Raw genomic sequence first — 21644 nt, forward strand, 5'->3', positions numbered from 1 at the left:
GCTATGAGCTCTTAGCTCCTGTTTTCTGAGCATTTACAGTAATCTTTCATGTCGAGCCTGCATTGCCTAAGCGGCCAGTAAGTCTGATTGACGGCCAAAAAGCACAAGGCAGGCGGCAAATAGGTGATGTATTTGTCATTTTGGCACCCCGGGGTGGTGAAGAACAAATCTAAAAGTGGTATGGGGCAAATGAAATATCATATGAAAGGGAATAGTTCACACAAAAAGAAGATAATGTGATTTACTCACTCTCATTTCACTCCAAACCCTTATTTTTTTTCTTCCATGGGACACAAAGCTGCTCTTTTCCAGGCCATGCTGGCATGAAAACGGCACATAAGTGTTTCATATGACTTGTGCACTATATTTGGTCACGAGTTTGACGTCAATAATACTGTGGCTTTAAAAAGCAGCCACCTTTTACAAATACTGACTTGGTACCAAAGTAGTTTAGACCGACATGACTGAGTAAATTATATTAAATTACATTTTTGGGTGAACTCTCCCTTTAATTATTCTGTTCATAAACATGATCCAATCCTGTACTGGTTTAAACACGTAATTGTCACTTTGCCACTCGCCCTGCTAACATATAATAGCCAATCAGCTCATTGCGATTCCTTGTCTCACTGAAACCCTTCTGAATCTTTCTCACATTAATGCGACGGTCAAGGTTTGCTGATGTAATAGGGGGGTAAACGCTGCTCGTTGTGCTCTAGATGCAATCAGGGAAGGAGGGGCTCAGAGCAGAAAGGAATCATGGGATGGATGTCTGAGGAGCAGATGCAGCTCAGCCATCAGTCATGGCGACCAAAAACACAGGTGCTAATAGATCTGCCGAACACATCCATCCCGCCGCAGATTAATAGAGCCGTTTCCGTCTGCTCCTGACATCCGATTAATATCCCGCTTTTTAATTACGTTTTTGGGGGTTTGGGTGGTAGTGTCACTGTCTGGGGGGAATGAAATCAGGGTTTTGAAGGTGCATCTCTGAGATGAAATGTTTGTACAGGTGGGGGTGTTTGGCAACAGGTGGGGATTTTCACTGGGGTGTGGATGATTCACTCTACTGACCTTGGGCTAGCATTCAGTTTCTGTCCCTGCTGGGGAAAGACATGATCCTACTGCATCTGCAAACAGGATTTGTCTGCAGGAATGGGCAACAGTGTATTAACATAGAACTTTGCATAGATTCTTTATGCAAACTAAAATAAAATTCTATATACTCGACCAGTCAAAAGTTTGGGGTTGGTAAGTGTTTTTGGTTTTTTTTAATATTTTAAAAATTAGTCTGTTATGCTTACCACCAAGGCTGCATTTAATATTTACAAAATACAGTTAAAAACAGTAATATCTGAAATTATATATACGGTGTTGCTTGAAAATTTGTAAACCACTTGCAGAATCTGTGAAAATGTGAATAATTTGAACAAAATAAGAGGGATCATACAAAATGCATGTTATTTTTTTTTATTTATCACTGTCCTGAGTAAAATGTTTTACATAAACAATGTTTACATTAAGTCCACAAGACAAAAAATTTGCTGAATTTATAAATATGACCCCATCCAAAAGTTTGTGAACCCTTGATTCTTAATACTGTGTGTGGTTACCTGGATGATCCACGACCATATTTTTTGTTTTGTGATGGTTGTTCATGAGTCCCTTGTTTGTCCTGAGCAGTTAAACTGCCCAATATTCTAAAGAAAAATCCTCCAGGTCCCAAAAATTCTTTAGTTTTCCAGCATCTTTTGCGTATTTGAACCCTTTCCAGCTGTGACTGTATGACTTTGAGATCCATTTTATCACACTGAGGACAATCGAGGGACTCAAACACAACTATTAAAAAAGGTTCGAACATTCACTGATGCTCCAGAAGGAAACATGATGCATTAAGAGCCGGGGGGTGAAAAACATTTTGAATTTGAAGATCAAGGAATATGATACTTAATTTGTCTTCTGGCAAACATTTAAGTGTCTTCTGTTGCTTCCGAAGGGCAGTACTAAATGGGAAAAAAAAAAAAAGAAAAAAAAGATATTTAAAATAAGAAAAATTTGGACATCTTTATTCTGTTCAAAAGTTTTCACCCTCCCCCCCACTCTTGTGGACCATATGTAAACATTTTCTAATGTAAAATATCTTGCTCAGGACAGCATATTGTATGATCCCTCTTATTTTGTTAAAATCATTCACATTTTCACAGGTTCTGCAAGGGGTTCACAAACTTTCAAGCAGCACTGTATGTGTATATATGTATGTTTTTAAAATAACTGTTTACTATTTTAATATATTTTAAAATTTTAACTTTTACTTTTAGCTGAATTTTCAGCATCATTACAGCAGTCTTCAGTGTCACATGATCCTTCAGAAATCATTCTTATATGCTGATTTGGTGCTCAATCAATGTTGAAAACAGTTATGTTGCTTAATACTTTTGTGAAAACGGTGATGCATATTTTTTAGGAGTCTTTAATGAAATGTTTTGACATAGAAACATTATTTTGTAACATTATAAATGTTTTTGCTGTCAGTTTTGTTCAATTTAATGCATCCTTGCCGATTGTTATACAAGTACGATTTTCTAAAAACAAAAACAAACGACAACAAAAAAGTATACTGATCCCAAACTTTTGAATGGTAGTGTAAATATTAAATAATTAATTTTTACAATTATTTTAAATTTATATCATAACTTATTATCTTAAAAATAGGCTCAGCCAGAAACTTATTTTATAAGACAATATTTGAAAAAAATATTTAAATATTTTATTAGACTTTTATATGCTAAAGTTAGCCAATTTTTAGCTGTTCGGCTTGCTTTTCCAAAGTATAATGATTGTTATCCACAGGTTTCTCAAACAAACTAACCGACTTCCTGCTTCTCATTACATGTAGTCCCACCATTTGTTGAGCTAGATGCATGAGATCACTCCAACAAACAGCGTTTAGAACAGTGTTTACATGCTTCAGGAAGTCAACCTACGAATGGCTACTTATAATATTAAGTGTTTTGACATTAAAAATTGCATGCTTCACAAGTCAATTAACTACAAGTAGTTATGGATTCTCAAAAGAGCGTGTGCAGTAAACAACTGTTATAATGAATGTTGGCTTAGAAGTGTTTAGATTGTATTCTTTGTGTCTAGAATTTAGTATGGCTAAAGGCCGGAATACACTACATGATTTTTTGCTCAATTTTCCCCCCGATTTGCAGTCTGGATAAGTCAGTAGTTGCAGAGTTGACAGATTACACAGAAAATCGCGTATATGGGCACAGACTTGGATTTGTTTTAGCTTCAGACTATGATTCCATCCAGTCAGAGGATCAAAACATGTTTGATATTTTAGCTGATTTTAGAACACATATCGTAGTGTATGACGCGTCACTACTGAAACCGAAGCTTCCTCTATCTTAACGCCGTCTCACTACTAATTCGTCGTATTTTACAAGGTGGCTAATTCATATGAATTCGTACGATTTGTCTAAACCCCAATGACGGGTAGGTTTAGTGGCAGGGTTTGGTGTAAGTCATTCGTATGAATTTGTACGAATTAGCCACCTCGTAAAATACGTACAAATTGCCATGAGATCGGGTTGTCTATCTACCAGGTAGGGCTGCACAATTAATCGCACAATTAGAAAAATAACATTTGAAAATGCACTTAAACTCTTTGATTTAGTGCGATTATGAAATCGCAAAGCCTACAATTATTTTTATTTTTTTATGCGCAGCTTGTCAATGAAGTATGGCTCCAAATGCTAATCCATCTGAAAGCACTGCGAGTTTCAGTCGCTTATAATGTGCATTTGAAAAAGCAACACGCATCAAACATCTTTCCAGACAAGCATTTATTAACATCTTGTCCAACAAAAGACATTTAATAACATGTTTTTACTCCAAACTCACTTCATAATGACAGTTGAGCATCCTTATGTGACTTGATGTGGCTTCTTACACACATTAAGGAAGTTGTGTGTTTATCAGTCATGTTTATAAAACGGTTAGTTCCTGTCCTTGATTCTGATTGGTCAGTAGCTGTGTTTTATTCATGATAAAACACTGCTATGGCCGCTTCACCCAATGGTTTTATGTATCACTACACAACACCATTAGCAACCACTCTTGGCAACGTAAACTGTATATTCTCAATTGATATTGTTCATTGAAGCTTACTGTATGCTGTAGAAGAGTATTGTGTGAAAGAGATCAATTGAGCGAGTTTATTACCTGCATTCAGATTTAGCATTTTCCTTCAGGTCAGTCCTGTGTTCATAATGAAAAATATGTTTAAATGTCCGATGCATTATCCTGTCCTTTTAACAGTTAAGGGGTTTTCCCGTGACTGACAGTGCTAGTCAAAGGATTTTTTCAGTTGCGTCTTGTTCCGTGTTCACAACAATTCAGTCTTTTCAATGCAAAAGTCTTCGCTACTGACACACTCATAAAGACCGCCGTAATAATGTAACTTCTGTTGCTGTTCACTGTCAGGGACTATTTTTTTTTTTCCGGCAGAAGGAAGGCTTTTAGTTAAAGTTTGCTACACTTCGTGCCGTGCCTAACTACGTCCTTCAGCCGTGACTTATTCACGATACAGCACAGCCTCTCATACCTTATTGCTTGCTTAATCAATCAAAGCGTTTCAATCTTCTGTTCATTCAGCTACAGCGATTAGTATGGGATTTCCTGGAATGACTCGTGTTCTTCTTCTGTGGCAGGGCATATTTGTAGTTTCTGTGTGAGAGCGCCCTCTGGCTTTCAGATGGCTACTTATCACAGAGCCGTACAGCTCTGACAAGCTGTGCATAAAATAATCACAGCCTTTGCCAAATTGCGTGCGATTTAATTGCGATTAATTGGGCCGCCCTACTACCAGAGTTGCAATAAAATACAATACAAATACAATAACAATACAAAAGTAAATCAACAGGACACGTGTAACAAATTAGCCTCAATATTTGACTCATCAGCACAGATAAAACGAATGACTGCGCCACTCACGTTTTTTTTGTTGTCGCTACAACAACAGCTGCGTTCATCATCTTCTTCACATTTGTTTCATCTGTCATGCATCTCCTAGAAATGAGGCATGTGTTTCTGTGTGAGTTTTGATGTGTTCGGAATGATTTGAAAGTCTGGTTACAGAGAAAAACTGGACATCTAAATGACTGAGGATCACAATACCACTTACAAAGTCGGCAACTGTTCAGATTTTAAAAGTCATGTAGTGTATTCCAGCCTTAAATGTCACGCTAATACCGCATCCTATTAAAAGCCTTAACTCTGTGAGGTGGGCATCCATGCTAAAATTAGAATAGATGCCAGGTTGTTTAATTCAAGCACCTGTTGCACAGCTGGCTGCACCTAATGTGAAAAAACAACAAGAAGTAGCAGTTGAAAGGAAACTATCAGGATTAGCTTGTATTTGAGATGTATCTACTGAAGCAGAGTCATCCATTAGTTTAGCCCAACATACCCTCTATATTATGCCATATAGGAGCCGTCTCAAATGTAGTAAGAATCTTGGTACTGTGGCTCATTTTCAATCGATCTTTGATCTCTATGCTTTTTTATATTATTCATTATCGACTTGCAAAATGCATATATAGGTAGTTAAAAATCATGTAAGCAAAACATGTAAGCTGTCTTTTGTTGTTTTGGACAAACAAGCTAGTTAGTTCCCTTGCTGCTAATTAAATGGAAGTCTTGCACAAAAAAAGGATGCAACCTGTTAGTTTTTCATTTATAAATGGTTGCCACGGTCTTGGAAAAGTCTGGATCACTTATATAATGAATCAACATCTTAAGTTATGTTCATGCCGCTCTAAAATATTTAATTGATGTTTAATATTTAAATGTGTATTCACCTTACTGCATATGCATTGTATATATGCATATACGTTATCGTTCAAAGGTTTGGGGTCAATACGATTTTTTTTTTAATGAAAAATTAATACTTCTATTCAGCAAGGATGCATTAAATTTAATAAAAAATGACAAAGACAGTAATGTTACAGAAAGTGTGTATTTCAAATGTTGTTCTTTTGAATACTAATAAAAAATATGGTTTCCACAAAAATATTAAGCTGCACAACTGTTTTAAACATTGATTATATGAGAAATATTACTTGAGCAGCAAATCAGCATATTAGAATGATTTCTGAAGGTTCATGTGACACTGAAGACTGGAGTAATGATGCTGAAAATTCAGCTTTACCATCACAGGAATAAATTACTGTTTTCTATTTTAAAATGTAATTTTAAATTGTAATAAAATTTCACAATATTTCTGTTTTTACTGTGTTTTTGATCAAGTAAATGCAGCCTTGGTGAGCAGATGAGACTTCTTTAAAAAAACACATGATAGTATATGCAGTTAGAAACTCTAGTTTTCATGTCCACAGTTGCCCTTTCTTGTCTTGTACTGTAGCTAATTTACAACAAGCTTCTGCCTTTACATCGACACCTGTCCACTGTGGGTTTTCTGGTGCTGTAGTCTTGCTCATTAAAGGAAAAAAAGAGAAGAAAAAAGCTCAATACTAATGCTGATGCTGACTTGTTTATGCTACTTGCAGGCACTGACAAAAGACAGTCGCTCCAAATTAAGGGTAAATATTCTACTGTTTTTCTCAAAGCTTCACTTTAGTGAATGTAGGTTAAAGCCGAAGTGTCCCTCACTGTCCTTCAGACTTTGTTGTAAGAAGCGTTGTCATCTTTGCAGGTAGGATGTACTCTGTGTTTGCAATCAGATAGTAATTAACCTTTCCGCCAGCTAAACAAGGTCAGTTGAATTAGGATGACCTTTTCAGCAATTCTGAGCCACCTGTTCATCTGCAGCAGGCTAAGGGAGAGAAACAGCGCTTGTGCAGCAGCTGCCGTCCCTCTGTGCACACACACACACACACACACACACACGCGCATATATACCCCAGGATCAGCCGTTTCATCACACAGCATTGTTCTGATGTCCACTCAGACACGCTCATCTCTGTACTTACTACAGCAAGGAAAGGCAGAAAGTGAGAGAGAATGTACAGGTGCATCAGAGAGACAGATGGTATATAATTTATCTTTGACTATGGCTTGGTGTTCCCAACTATTTTACAATACAGTAGACATTGTGACGAAATACAGTGGGGTTTAGAAATTGAGACCATCAGTGAAAATGCTTCTTTTTTTGTGTAATTTGTATGATTAATATTTTTATTACAGATATTTCATAATTCATTTTATGATTGAATAATACTGATTAAATGAATTATTTTGCAATTTAATAATAGAAATTATATATATATATATATATATATATATATATATATATATATATATTATATTATATTATATTATATTATATTATTACAGTATATGCAGTATATGCAGTATGCATGTATATACAGTATATATGTGACCCTGGACCACAAAACCAGTCAATAAATAAGATTTTCATTGATGTATGGTTTGTTAGGATTGGACAATGTTTGGCCGAGATACGACTATTTGAAAATCTGGAATCTGAGGGTGCAAAAAAATCAAAATATTGAGAAAATTGCCTTTAAAGTTGTCCAAATGAAGTCCTTAGCAATGCATATCCACTCACAAAAATATTTTTTTTTATATATATATTTACAGTAGGAAATTTACAAAATATCTTCATGTAACATTATGTTTACTTAAAGGTGCCCTCGAATGAAAAATTGAATTTATCTTGGCATAGTCAAATAACAAGAGTTCAGTACATGGAAATGACATACAGTGAGTCTCAAACTCCATTGTTTCCTCCTTCTTATATAAATCTCATTTGTTTAAAAGACCTCCGAAGAACAGGCGAATCTCAACATAACACCGACTGTTACGTAACAGTCGGGATCATTAATATGTACGCCCCCAATATTTGCATATGCCAGCCCATGATGTTCCCAACATTATGAAAGGCATTAGACAAGGGCAGCCAGTATTAACGTCTGGATCTGTGCACAGCTGAATCAACAGACTAGGTAAGCAAGCAAGAACAATAGTGAAAAATGGCAGATGAAGCGATAATAACTGACATGATCCATGATAACATGATATTTTTAGTGATATTTGTAAATTGTCTTTCTACATGTTTCGTTAGCATGTTGTTAATGTACTGTTAAATGTGGTTAAAGTTACCATCGTTTCTTACTGTATTTACGGAGACAAGAGAGCCGTCGCTATTTTCATTTTAAACACTTGTAGTCTGTATAATTCATAAACAACTTCATTCTTTATAAATCTCTCCAACAGTGTAGCATTAGCTGTTAGCCATGGAGCACAGCCTCAAACTCATTCAGAATCAATGTAAACAATATAACAGTATACAATACTCACATAATCTGACGCATGCATAACGAACACTTTGTAAAGATCCATTTGAGGGTTATATTAGCTGTGTAAACTTTGTTTATGCACTGTCCAAGGCAAGCGCGAGCTCCGTGGGCGTGGAGCGCGCGATTTAAAGGGCCAGTAGCCCTGAATCGGCTCGTTTATAATGATGCCCCAAAATAGGCAGTTAAAAAAATTAATAAAAAAAATCTATGGGGTATTTTGAGCTGAAACTTCAGACACATTCAGGGGACACCTTAGACTTATATTACATTACAAAGTTCTAGGGCACCTTTAATATCCTAATGATTTTTGGCATAAAAATCGATTTTGAACCATACAATGTATTGTTGGCTATTGTTACAAATATACCCGTGCGACTTATGACTGGTTTTGTGGTCCAGGATCACATGTACTGTATATGAACTGCATGTATACTTGAATTTAGAAAGGAGAGCACAAATGTGCTTATTTGATTAGTGACCTAGAAATAGAATTGCATTTTATTTATTTTATGACATTGTTCCTTTGCTTTTAAAGCCTCTAGGCCTGTTAAAAATGTGGGATTCAAATGTAATTTAGCATGGTCTTAGAATTGGACCTCACTTTGCCATTTAAAACATGGCAATGCAATGTCATAATTATATATCTTATAATCATCATAATTCAGTAGGTGTGTAGAATGGCTTCAGATCCCCCTGAAAATGCCATGGTCAGATTTTGCACTGTTTCCGCCTTTGAGTAAAAAAAAAAAGTTATTAGAAATATTAGAAATGCACACTATGAGCTATAAAGTCGAAATTGTGAGAAATAAAGTCGCAATTACGAGAAATAGTGTCATTTGCGAGCTATAAAGTTACACTCTGAGATATAATTTCTCAGTTGCGAGAAATGGTCGCAATTATGAGAAATGGATTCATTTGCTAGATATAAACTCACCTGCGAGATAGAAAGTCACAATTGTGAGGAAAAAGGTCACAATTATGAGAAATGCATTCTTAAAAATAAAGGTTCCAAAAGGGTTTTTACAGCAATGCCATAGAAGAACCATTTTTGGTTCCCCAAAAGAACCTTTCAGCGAACAGTTCTTAATGAACCATTTTTTTCTTGGTGTGAATAATATTCTAAAAATCTAAATCTCTTTTTTCACTATAAAGAACCTTTTGTTGAATAAAAAGGTTCCATGGATGTTAAAGGTTCTTCATGGAACCATAGATGCCAATAAAGAATCTTTAGTTTTTAAAAGAGTGCAGTGTCATTTGTGTGATAGTTGCAATTATGAGAAAGTCGCAATTGCAAGAAATAAGGTCGTAATTATGAGAAATAGTGTAATTTGCGAGATATGTCACACTGAGATATAAAGTGGCAATTATGAGAAAGTTGCAAATGTCAGATTTAAAGTCACAAATTCCTTTTTTTTTTTTTTACTGAGATGGATACAGACCTCCATATAGAATTGTAACCTAGGAATGTACACAAGTGAAAACAAATCGACACAAGATACAAATATCGAGATCCCCCTCTTGATTTTCATTTTGTTTTTTGACAAACATCCTTTAAAAAGAGAATATAAAATAAATTTTGTGTTTGAAATGGAGTGTGTGTGTGCATGCATAGTATCAGTGTGGGAGGGCATGATTCACAACATGAGTCATTTCTCCTTCCAGCATCAGCTCTTATTTTTCATAGGAGCTTCATTCTGCATAACATCCATATCATCACTGCCTTATCACAAATGCAAGACTACAGCTGTGACTTTTAGAATGAAAGAACACTCGCACGCTGCACATCCATATATTGAGTGAAGTTCACTGGGTTCTTGTTTCAATTCTCTATATATAGGACTTAAGTGGGAGGATTGCACACTTCTTTTTCTCTATTGATCCTACAGATGATGTCAGTACACCGTTGTCTCTTTTATGGAGTGTGCGGATATGCCGCCCTGCAGTCAGATATATAACTAGTTAAATGTGCTGTCTAACATTTTAGAGACGCGGGTTGTAGTGCTTGTTGAACGATGTTGGAAGTAATTTTTTGGGTTTAAAACAATTTGAGCTCTGATTGGCAGCATGCGTGACATGCTGTGAGTTTCCACAAGGTGATTTGATGTCCCAAAGTAGGTTATATTTAAGTTGTGTATATGAATTCTTCCATGCAGAAATGTGCATATGAGCAGTGTTATTTTAGTATCATTCATATACTGTACTATTATAGTTTAATATTTTTGAATTGGATTTAAAGTTTGTCATTTTTATCTGTTTTTTTTTTTCTTGTAGTTTCTGTAAATATGTCTAACGTCTATATAGTTTTTAAATTTTAGTTATTATTAAGTCACTTTAATACTTGAACTAAATGAAAATGAGATGTTGCATTGGCAACAAGCTGAAATAGACAAACATTAACTGAAATAAAATAAATGCATAAACTTTTTACTTCTTAGTTAATGATAATATCCCTGGTTATGAGCTGAACTTCTGGTCAGTGTTTAGTGGCTTTACATGGTCATGAATGAAGTTGAAATATTGTATTATATCAGAGAAGGTTAGTAAATGAATATCACTAGTCTTAGGGGCTGTTTACACGAAACCGTTTTCATCTAAAAATGGAAAATTTATTATGCATTTTGGCCATTCATTTACACACTGCACAAAAAGCTAACTTTTGAAAACTGGTTTCAAAGCTCAAGTTTTTGAAATTATACCGTTATCAGCTCTGTGTAAACAACAAAAACGCAGAAATGTACTCAAGTCTATTACAATTCTGGACAATACAGATGTTTTCATGTTATAGGCAAATAGCTCATATTAAAATTCACTGCCTTTTAGCCTAAATAAATAAATTCTATAATAAAACACAAACTAAAAATCTGTTTAAATTGGTACAAGTGAATTTAGGGGCCGTTTACATGACACCATTTTAAAGGTGCCATTGAACGTTTTTTTACAAGATGTAATATAAGTCTAAGGTGTCCCCTGAATGTGTCTCTGAAGTTTCAGCTCAAAATACCCCATAGATTTTTTTTAATTAATTTTTTTAACTGCCTATTTTGGGGCATAATTAGAAATGCGCCGATTCATGTTGCGGCCCCTTTAAATCTGGCGCATTTAGAAAGACAGTTTACAAATATCACTAAAAATATCATGATATCATGGATCATGTCAGTTATTATTGCTCCATCTGCCATTTTTCGCTGTTGTTCTTGCTTGCTTACCTAGTCTGATGATTCAGCTGTGCACAGATCCAGACGTTAATACTGGCTGCCCTTGTGTAATGCCTTGAACATGGGCTGGCATATGCAAATATTGGGGGCGTACACCCCGACTGTTACGTAACAGTCAGTGTTATGTTGAGATTCGCCTGTTCTTCGGAGGTCTTTTAAACAAATGAGATTTATATAAGGAGGAGGAAACAACGGTGTTTGAGACTCACTGTATGTCATTTCCATGTACTGAACTCTTGTTATTTAACTATGCCAAGATAAATTCAGTTTTTAATTCTAGGGCACCTTTAAAAACATTAACTTTTTATGCGTTTTGGCCATTCATTTACATGACAATGTTTTGGGGGCCTGAAAACGATACTGCTATCATCTCCGTGTAAACTACAAAAACGCAAATTTGTGAAAGCGGTGACGTCATGCACATGCGTATTATGTGTTCATTCTTTACAAAGTGACACCACTAACTACTGGCCTGGCATGAATAATACAGCTTTTTTTTTTTTTTATGCGGATTGTTTTGACAGTGTACGTGTCTGTTTTTAGTACATCCTTGTCATGTAAACTTACCCTTAGCCATCACAATATTAAATGTACAGTATTGATATTCATTTTGAGAACAGTGTTATTAAATTAATGTTTTTAAAGATGACCTTTAATTAGATGTTAGATGACTGCAAAGCTAATCCAAATATAAAAATAGGTGAAATAAGCATGAACAGTTAAATGCACAATTTCAACTGATACCAAATATGATAGCCGATAACCGATATGATACCGATATATTAGATAACAAAAGCTTAATTTGTATTGAACCTGGAACATTCTTTTAAAACCACCTTAAAAACTTAAAGGTGCCATCGAATTGAAAATTGAATTTACCTCGGCATAGTTGAATATCAAGAGTTCAGTACATGGAAATGACATACAGTGAGTCTCAAACTCCATTGTTTCCTCCTTCTTATATAAATCTCATTTGTTTAAAAGACCTCCGAAGAACAGGCGAATCTCAACATAACACTGACTGTTACGTAACAGTCGGGGTGTACGCCCCCAATATTTGCATATGCCAGCCCATGTTCAAGGCATTACACAAGGGCAGCCAGTATTAACGTCTGGATCTGTGCACAGCTGAATCATCAGACTAGGTAAGCAAGCAAGAACAACAGCGAAAAATGGCAGATGGAGCAATAATAACTGACATGATCCATGATAACATGATATTTTTAGTGATATTTGTAAATTGTCTTTCTAAGTGTTTCGTTAGCATGTTGCTAATGTACTGTTAAATGTGGTTAAAGTTACCATCGTTTCTTACTGTATTCACGGAGACAACACTTGCAGTCTGTATAATTCATAAACACAACTTCATTCTTTAAAATCTCTCCAACAGTGTGTAATGTTAGCTTTAGCCACGGAGCACTATCAAACTCATTCAGAATCAAATGTAAACATCCAAATAAATACTATACTTACAGGAATCGATGTATGCATGCAGCATGCATGACGAACACTTTGTAAAGATCCATTTTGAGGGTTATATTAGCTGTGTGAACTTTGTTTATGCAATGATAGAGTCGAGAGCTCGGGAGGGGGCGGAGAGCACGCGATTTAAAGGGGCCACAGCCTGAATCGGTGCATTTCTAATGATGCCCCAAAATAGGCAGTTAAAAAAATTAATTAAAAAAAATCCATGGGGTATTTTGAGCTGCGACTTCAGACACATTCAGGGGACACCTTAGACCTATATTACATCTTGTAAAAAAAAAAAAAACATTCGATGGCACTTTTAAACCCCTGACTTCACAGATGAGGTTTAAGCCTAGTCCCAGACTAAAATGCTTGTTTGAGTTGTTTTAACTGAAAGCAACTTGCACTGACATGTCTTAAAATATATCACTGCCATTGTTTTGTCTCAAGATGGACACCAGTACTGTTTTTTTTTTTTTTTTTTTTTTTTTTTTTTTTTAAGGCACGTTTATAAATGTCCTAATTGAACTAAGGCCTAGTCCTGGCTTAATCTAAGCTCTGTCTGTGAAACCAGGCCAAAATCCTAGTAGTTGAACCCCAACCTGTTCCTATCAGTAAGTCAGACTTTTTCCTATAAATTAATTTTTCTGACATTTTCTTCTGCAGGCTTTTAATTCGGAGACGGACAACTTCAAGCTCATGTATGGAGGTCACCAGTACCACTCCAGCTGCGCTAACTTCTGGATTAACTGCGTGGAACCAAAACCACCGGGTCTCATCCTGCCCGACCTCCTCTAGAACCGAGCGCAGCGCTGAACCCTGAGCCGCTGCCCGAAGGATCATGGGAGTCACTTTTGTTTAACGCTGTTTGCCTTTGAACCGGTACAGCTCTCGCCACTTGAAATTGGGACACAACTGTCTAGATCTGCCATTGTCTGTAGGAAGATCAGATAAAAGATGTACTACTGAATAATAGATTATTTAAATATTGTAAATGTATCTTTGTCTCTACCTTTTTGGATCTGACTCTGTCATGTACAGAAGTGTCTGGTTGGCTGCTTCTTTGCTGTTGATTTCTCTATCATGTGAAGAAAATACTGCAGAGGTGTTCTGCATGTTATGAATATCAGACTTGTAATATAAAATCCATAAAACAATAAAGGGAAAACCATTTGAAAGCATCGTAAACGTGTAGCAGATATTACTGAAGAGAGAATCATTTAGACATTGGGATTTTCTTTTATCTGTCATTGTTTTCTGTTATCGTTGTGCTGGAACACAAGTCACTTTAGTAGTGGGTCTGGAAACTGTCCTTGAATGCTTGTGAGTTTCTGAGAATCTTTTCTAAAGCATCAATCCTGGGAGCTCTTCTTAAATGTTTTGAGATTTAGTGTTCTGAATTTAGATGTGATGCTTTTAAAGGACTTTGTTGTGTGGCGCTTTAAAGGAAATTCAGAAGTCTGGGGATATAAATTCAAGACTTTTCCTTTTCCAAGTCAAGCAGAATGAACCTAAACTTTCATAATGAATTAATTTCTTTTCATTGAGGCAGTATTAATGAATTGATGAAGATACAAAAGAGATTAAATGGCTGTGCGCACATGACGGTCATTGTTAGTGTTTTACTGAGCTCTTAATGGTCTTTATTGTCATTGTATCAGGAATCAAGTTCAACTCATTAATTCTACTTCATTTATGAGCCTTTTCTACTAAAATTATCCTGTGCATCCTTATGTCTGTATTTCTGTTAGTACTTGAAGCCAGTAAGGGCAAATTAAATATTTGAATGTTAATATCGAATGCAAATGTGAAATTTTGTGTCCCACATTTGAGTGATTACTCTGCGTTTCTGTAAAGCCAGCCTTCATCTGTTCGGTCCCTGTATGAGGGCCAGCTAGTGACAATTCCCTTACACTGAATCAGCACTAATAGCTGTCATTCACAGCAATATTACCTTGGCAACAGTTTCCAAGGATACAGGACTTTGAATTTGTAAGATTGTCAAAAGACATAATGATTTAGTCCCAGACTGTGCTTAGAGAAGATGAAGAGAGTTCTTTAAATCAAACTTTTCCACATTGCTCATTCACATCAAATCCCTGGTAAAATTTTAAAACTCTTTTTAAAAAATGGATTTACTATTTTTATTTTATTACTAGCTTGTAATTTTGATGCTGTTTTGACACTATTGGCTGTCAAATTACAGCTAAAAAAAGCGCAGATGTTCAATACTTGTCTTTATACACACGAGACTAATAAACTTTATCCACCTTGTCTTTGCTGAACAACAGGGATTAGATATACAGAGACTTCCTGCTCTGTTAATCCAGAAATTCTACAGCATTTAGGAAGATTTAATACACAGGAAATGAAATTCTGTTTCATGCTCCAAAGATTCCAAAAGTAAATTTTTGCAAAAATGCTATAGACCTTATTTTCCAGAGAAACAAGCCGCGCCGCCATCTTTAGAATAGTCTTTGAACTTCCGGTTTTGCGGTAGCCCTGTATATTTCTATGGAAATAAGAAGAATAATTAACTGGTGAAGTGGATTTACCTGTTGTAGAGTCAATGAAAGTTATCACGAGCATTGTTATGTTTAAAGCAGATGTCTTAACAAATGTCAGTAGACCGGGAAGATTTTAAAATGAGCAGTTCATTCATAAATACAAGATCGCCGTGGAAATACAAGCCGGAAGTCAAAAGACAACGAGCGCAGCGCTGAAAAGGGGCGGGAATAAGAAATTGGGTTCCTCAAAGAACCTTACAGTAAACAGTACTTAAAGGGTTAGTTCACCCAAAACTAATTACTCACCCTCACCCAGAACTTCATTCATCTTCAGAACACAAAAAGTTATTTTTGATGAAATCCAAGCGGTATATGACATCCAAAGGCAGCAATATAACTATATATAGCTTTCAAGGTCCAGAAAGGTACTAAAGACATCATTAAAATGTGACTACAGTGGTTCAACCTTAATTTTATAAGGGGACAAAAATACTTTTTGTATTCTTTGGTCATGTCGATGAATGATGAAGGTCTTACAGGTGTGGAACGACATGAGGGTGAGTAATTAATGACAGAATTTTCATTTTTGGGTGAACTAAACCTTTAAACAACAGTCTGTTCATCAGTCGTATACAGTAGGGATATATTACTTTGTTATTAGGTAAAACTAGGTAGTGTTGCTGTAATTTGTACATATTAAAGATTAAATATTAAAAATTGTTAAAAAGAACAAGTAAAAAAATTAGTAACCGAACCCTGAAAAAAGCACAAGGAATGCATTCAAATATTACACCCTTTATTTTATCACACTAATTAAATCTGAACTCTTTTACATGAATTCAGTTTTTTTTTTAACATGAATTAGTAAAAGCTTTGCTAGGAGTTCTCTCGTCGATGTCCTTTAGTACTGCTTTACTGCAGAAAACATTTGAAATAAACATCTTGAGTTAAAATTAAAAACTGAGTAGAATTGCAAAAAGACCAAATAGACAAAATATAATTCATTGAAAAAAATTACTAGCCTGTGCCTAGCAACTGTTTTGTATTTGCAATGATGTTACAAATCCCAACACAGGGTTCATGGTATGCTCAATAAATTGTCCTTTAATATACACAAATAGTTTACAAATTTGTTAAACTTTGTAGCTTCTTTCTGTTAAACTCTTCATAAAACCTTCCAAACCTTTTATCTCTTTGTATTTTTTTTTTTTTTTTTTTACTATTTTTTCTGCACACGTTTAAATACACCTTGGAATATAATATATTTTTAATATTTATATATATATATATATATATAATTTTCAAATGCTACTAGTAATCAAGATCAGACTGCTGCCTCTCAACAACGACAGCCAAAAGTGAAACAACATCCTCACAATATTACGTTTGGTAAGTCTTAACCAAGGACTGAATTTCTGATTCTCAGAACTACACTTGGTTCCCAAAGTGCCCCAAAAACCGTTATCATCGCCAAGATTCATTTCAGCATTCAAGGATGAATTATCACTCCTGACCTCATAAAATATGGAGTCAAAGTGACTTCTTCCCTCCTGTCTCGCTTTAAACTCTGGCAGAGGGGACACGTGGACGTACGGAAAGAGCCCGGAAGACAATGAAGTCAAAGATCGGTTATTGGACCCGTCCTCTACGCTTGAACCAAAGTCCAAACACCCACTTCACAAGCCCCAGTAAGGTGCCAAGTTCCTGCGGTCCCTCTCGTACACGTCAGGAATGACACCGTATGGTGTCTGGATCATTTTCACAGAGTTCCTGCCAAACAGTTTCCTCTCGTACTCAATGAGTTGTCGCCAGAACCCTCCATTAGGACGAATGACAGGTCGGCGGGCCTTGACCCAAGCGTGAGCCTCTGCCAGGGAAACTCTATGGTACTTCATGAGGTAGGCCAAACAGAGCGAGGCGGAGCGACTCACCCCAGCCGCACAGTGCACCAGCACGGCTCCCCGTTTGCGGCCCACGCTGTGGATCTTATCAGCCACGCTGTCAAAATAAAGCGAGATTGGCGAATGAGGCATGTCGGCCAGCGGCACTTTCACATACTCCATGTGTGGCCAGTTGAAGTTGGGCAGCTCAATGGTGGCGTTCACCACACAGGTAATCCCTTTGGACAGGAGAAGGCTGCGGTTGGATGCCACATTCCCCCGGCCCAGGAACAGGGAAGGAGTGATCTGGGCGATGCCCCCCAACAGGCTGCTGGTCTCGGGCACCAGTCGGGGGATGGCCGTGGGCACCACTGAACCGCGGTGGTGGTGGTGGTGGTTATGGTGGTGGTGATGTTGATCTTGGTGGTGGAAGAACCCCTGACTTCGGGAACCCATAGAGGAGCGGAGACAGGAGACAGAGAAATAGAAACCTTGAGGTGGCGCCAGGGTGTCTTTCAGTTCTCCTTGGTCATCTCAAAGTGAACGATGAGATCATACATTGGGTGCACCTAAAACAAACCAAGAGCAACACAAGTCAGTTTGCTTGGAATAACAAGTAGTCCAAACTCTGGAACAAGTTCCTTCCACACCCACACACTGTGTGTCCATTGCGGGTTATGAATCTACAACATTATGGTTAGTTGTTAATAAAAAGCACACAATCGGATTTAGCCCTAAATTCCACAGATTTTAATCTTGCATCAAATGTAAGGAACATCTAGATTTGAAATTGACATGAAAATGTTCTTATACGTACACCAACTAAAAAACTTTTTTTGCACCCATGTATAAGAGTAATTAAAATAATAATCCAACATTATTAAAATTTAAAGATAAATAGATATTCACAACGTGCATTAATATTATTATATGCATTCTGTACTGTAGGTGGAGTTGATGCGCTTATTCACATTGCGCTTGAATTTAAGGTCAACTGTGATTTATAAAATGGGATACGTTTAGGAAATTTTTTTGTGCATATGGATGTTTTATGATTCACTTGTAGGAACAGTTCAGAAATTGACGTACATTAGGTCATTGTACGCACATCTTTATAAATGAGGCCCCAGAACTTTAACCACTGTGCCACGGAAACAGTACTGTATGTCCATTTTAAATTGAGGACCTTTTTAGAGTCCAGAGAGGTGCTTTACAAGAGTTGATGACTGAAGTACGGAGGAGGATTAGGGCCAAGCAATAATAAAAAAATAAAACCATCTCGAGATTAAAGTTGTTAAATTTCAAGAAAAAAAGTCGAGATAAAATATTGAGAATAAACTCATTAAATTACGAGAAAAAAACTTGTTAAATTTCGAAAAAAAAAGTCGAGATAAAATGTTGAGAATAAAGTCATTAAATTACGAGAAAAAAGTCGCTAAATTATGAGAACAAAATTATGAGAAAAATGTTGTTAAATTTCGAGAAAAAAGTCGAGATAAAATGTTGAGAATAAAGTCATTAAATTACGAGAAAAAAGTCGTTAAATTATGAGAACAAAATTATGAGAAAAATGTCGTTAAATTTCGAGAAAAAAGTGGAGATAAAATGTTGAGAATAAACTCGTTAAATTTTGAGAAAAAAAGTCAACAAAATGTTGAGAATAAAGTCATTAAATTACGAGAAAAAAGTCGTTAAATTATGAGAAAAAAGTTGTTAAATTACGAGAACAAATTCATTAAATTATGAGAAAAAAGTCGTTAAAATACGAGAACAATTTCGTTAAATTATGAATTTGTTCTCATAATTTAACTTTTTTCTCGTAATTTAATGAGTTTATTCTCATAATTTAATGAGTTTATTCTCATAATTTAATGAGTTTATTCTCATAATTTAATGAGTTTAGTCTCAACTTTTTATCGCGACTTTTTTCTCGAAATTTAACGACATTTTTCTCGTAATTTAATAACTTTATTCTCAACATTTTATCTTGACTTTTTTCTCGAAATTTTAACGAGTTTTTTTCTCGTAATTTAATGAGTTTATTCTCAACATTTTATCTCGACTTTTTTCTCAAAATGTAACGAGTTTTTTCTCGTAATTTAACAACTTTAATCTCGAGATGGTTTTATTTTTTTATTATTGCTTGGCCCTAATCCTCTTCCGTACTGAAGCTTCCTCATTGATGGTAAAACAACATTAGCATGGCTGAATGCTAGTTTAATGGACTTAATTACTGTATGTACCCAGCAGATGTGCCCCTCTGTCAGACTCGAGTCCCTTGAGCTGTGCATGAGAGTGTGGGGGCCATACGGAGCAAGTGTTTACTGGAGCCTGGAGGACCCTTATTAATCAAACCAAGAACAAGGCTTGAGACCTGTTATAAGTGAATACACTGTGTCTGGCAGTAAGCATGATGTATCACACAGAACAAGAGGGCAGCCCAGTGCCTCAGTATTCTGGAGGAAAAATAGCTTTTGGAAAGTTCAGTTAAAAATAGAGTTGCAAAATTTGCTCTGACAATGATTCAACTGAATAATTCTTTACTAAAAAAAAATGCATTATGAAACTTTCAGTTTGGTCATGGTTTGGCTCAACCAAGATTATTTTGACATAAGACATCTAATGAATCAATAAACCTCAAGTGGTGGTTTACAGTGATTTTAGAAAAGCTGAAAGGCATTGTTAGGCATGAAGCGGAGCGGAGAATCACTGCAATCCACAGCTTCATAGACTTACTGCCTTTATAAAAAGGTTACCACATGTTGCACATACCTGGCAAGTTTTCATAAATAAACACACGCAGCAACAAAAATTTAATAATTTATTGATAACAAATAGCAGAAAGGTTGGCAAGAATCACTAAGATGCATGCTTGGCACAGTAATACTCTTGTAATGAAGTGACAAGTGTGTTCAAACATTTTATAACTTCTCCTTTATAATGAATGCATAAAATGTATTGTAATTCTTCTTTATTCTGCACTTTAAAAAAAGTTAAATTTTAAAAACAATACATTTTCCACTTTTTATTTTTTATAAAGCCAAAGTTGCTCTGATAGCAAGTCCAAGGTTATGCAACTTTTTCACCACAGAGAATTTATTTTTATTCCCATCACATTATACCAAAATCTTCTTGAAGGTTGATCCAAGGCCATGATCAGATCTTTATTCAGGGATATGCAATAAATGTTTTAACATGAATGAAAAAGTTTCATTTTTCAAGATGTCTCGTCAAACGTGCCCCTAACTGAAGAATCATCCATTTATGAATTTTCTTTGTCAGATGGATGCATGCATTCTTACATCCTGAGTTAAAAGACTTGCTTAAAATCATGTCCCTATCACACACTAACAATATATAAAATTACTTCAAAGTGCACTAGAACTAGTACTTCCAAAATTTCTATCATGACTAGGGGATTTATCCAACAAACGTTTCATTGTGATCGGAGTAAAGGCAAAGTTTCATGGCTGAAAAAACTCTTTGTCTTCTGAAAACGTGACAAACAGCTGAAGGTTGTGTTTTGTACCCAATAGCTCAATGTTCTTGGGTAACATGATCATTCAGTTGTCAATTTTGGCCCTCAGAAGCCTCTGTGGATTCCAAGTGTGCTTTAATCTGCATCCTCCAATTTCTTGTGGCCGAGTCGCTGGCAGGCATGAAAAACTACTTTTGCTGCATACCTTTCAAACATTAGCGTGTTTTATTGAAGGACACACGGTCTACTCACGGCTTGTGTGCTGCCCATCACGCCTGAGGGCTCTATAACATTCATATACTCTGACCTTTATTAGTATGCCACAAATATCAAACCAATCATGTTAAATGAGAATTACATCTGATGTCTGTGCAAACAGCACCTGTGGTGTGGTAGTTCCCCAGCGTTTGTGGAGCTACAGATGGATTGATGCTTTAAAGCATAATGTGCACTTCTGCAGTATTTTTCGCCATATCTAGCTTATATTTAATTGAATTGAATTTATTTTATGTGAGTTTAATTGAATCAACATAATATTATATTAATAATATGGGTCATTCTGTGTCAAATCAACCACATTTCGGAAACTTCCCCAGCTCAAATGTTTGATTTTTTATATTTATTCTGCAGAAAGACAAACATAAATAGTGATGAAAGCCAAAATATTAAATGTCACAGATATATATTTACTGAGACCTTAAAAATACAGAACCTTAAAAATTAAGATTTCAAAAGAAAAGTTTATTAAG

At 35.8% G+C, this 21644-nt stretch overlaps 2 protein-coding genes across 9 annotated transcripts in view; one reads left to right on the top strand and one right to left on the bottom strand.

Moving 5' to 3' along the window:
- synrg (synergin, gamma) overlaps positions 1 to 14830 on the top strand; it is a 60541-nt gene extending 45711 nt beyond the window's left edge. For 4 of the 6 annotated variants that reach the window (XM_048160224.1, XM_048160225.1, XM_048160228.1 and 1 more), the window contains 2 exons: positions 6576 to 6608; positions 13697 to 14830. In XM_048160224.1, coding sequence (XP_048016181.1) covers positions 6576 to 6608; positions 13697 to 13828 — 165 coding nt within the window. In that variant the 3' untranslated portion in view covers positions 13829 to 14830. The remainder of the gene's footprint in view (positions 1 to 6575; positions 6609 to 13696) is intronic. The other 2 variants (XM_048160226.1, XM_048160230.1) reach the window with 1 other exon arrangement.
- A 1486-nt stretch (positions 14831 to 16316) lies between these two features.
- Positions 16317 to 21644, bottom strand: part of dusp14 (dual specificity phosphatase 14) — a 28801-nt gene continuing 23473 nt past the window's right edge. For all 3 annotated transcript variants that reach the window (XM_048160275.1, XM_048160274.1, XM_048160273.1), the window contains exon 2: positions 16317 to 17986. In XM_048160275.1, coding sequence (XP_048016232.1) covers positions 17214 to 17873 — 660 coding nt within the window. In that variant the 5' untranslated portion in view covers positions 17874 to 17986 and the 3' untranslated portion in view covers positions 16317 to 17213. The remainder of the gene's footprint in view (positions 17987 to 21644) is intronic.

The sequence above is a fragment of the Megalobrama amblycephala genome, linkage group LG16 (assembly GCF_018812025.1).
Source record: "Megalobrama amblycephala isolate DHTTF-2021 linkage group LG16, ASM1881202v1, whole genome shotgun sequence".
NCBI classification, from domain to species: Eukaryota; Metazoa; Chordata; class Actinopteri; order Cypriniformes; family Xenocyprididae; genus Megalobrama; species Megalobrama amblycephala.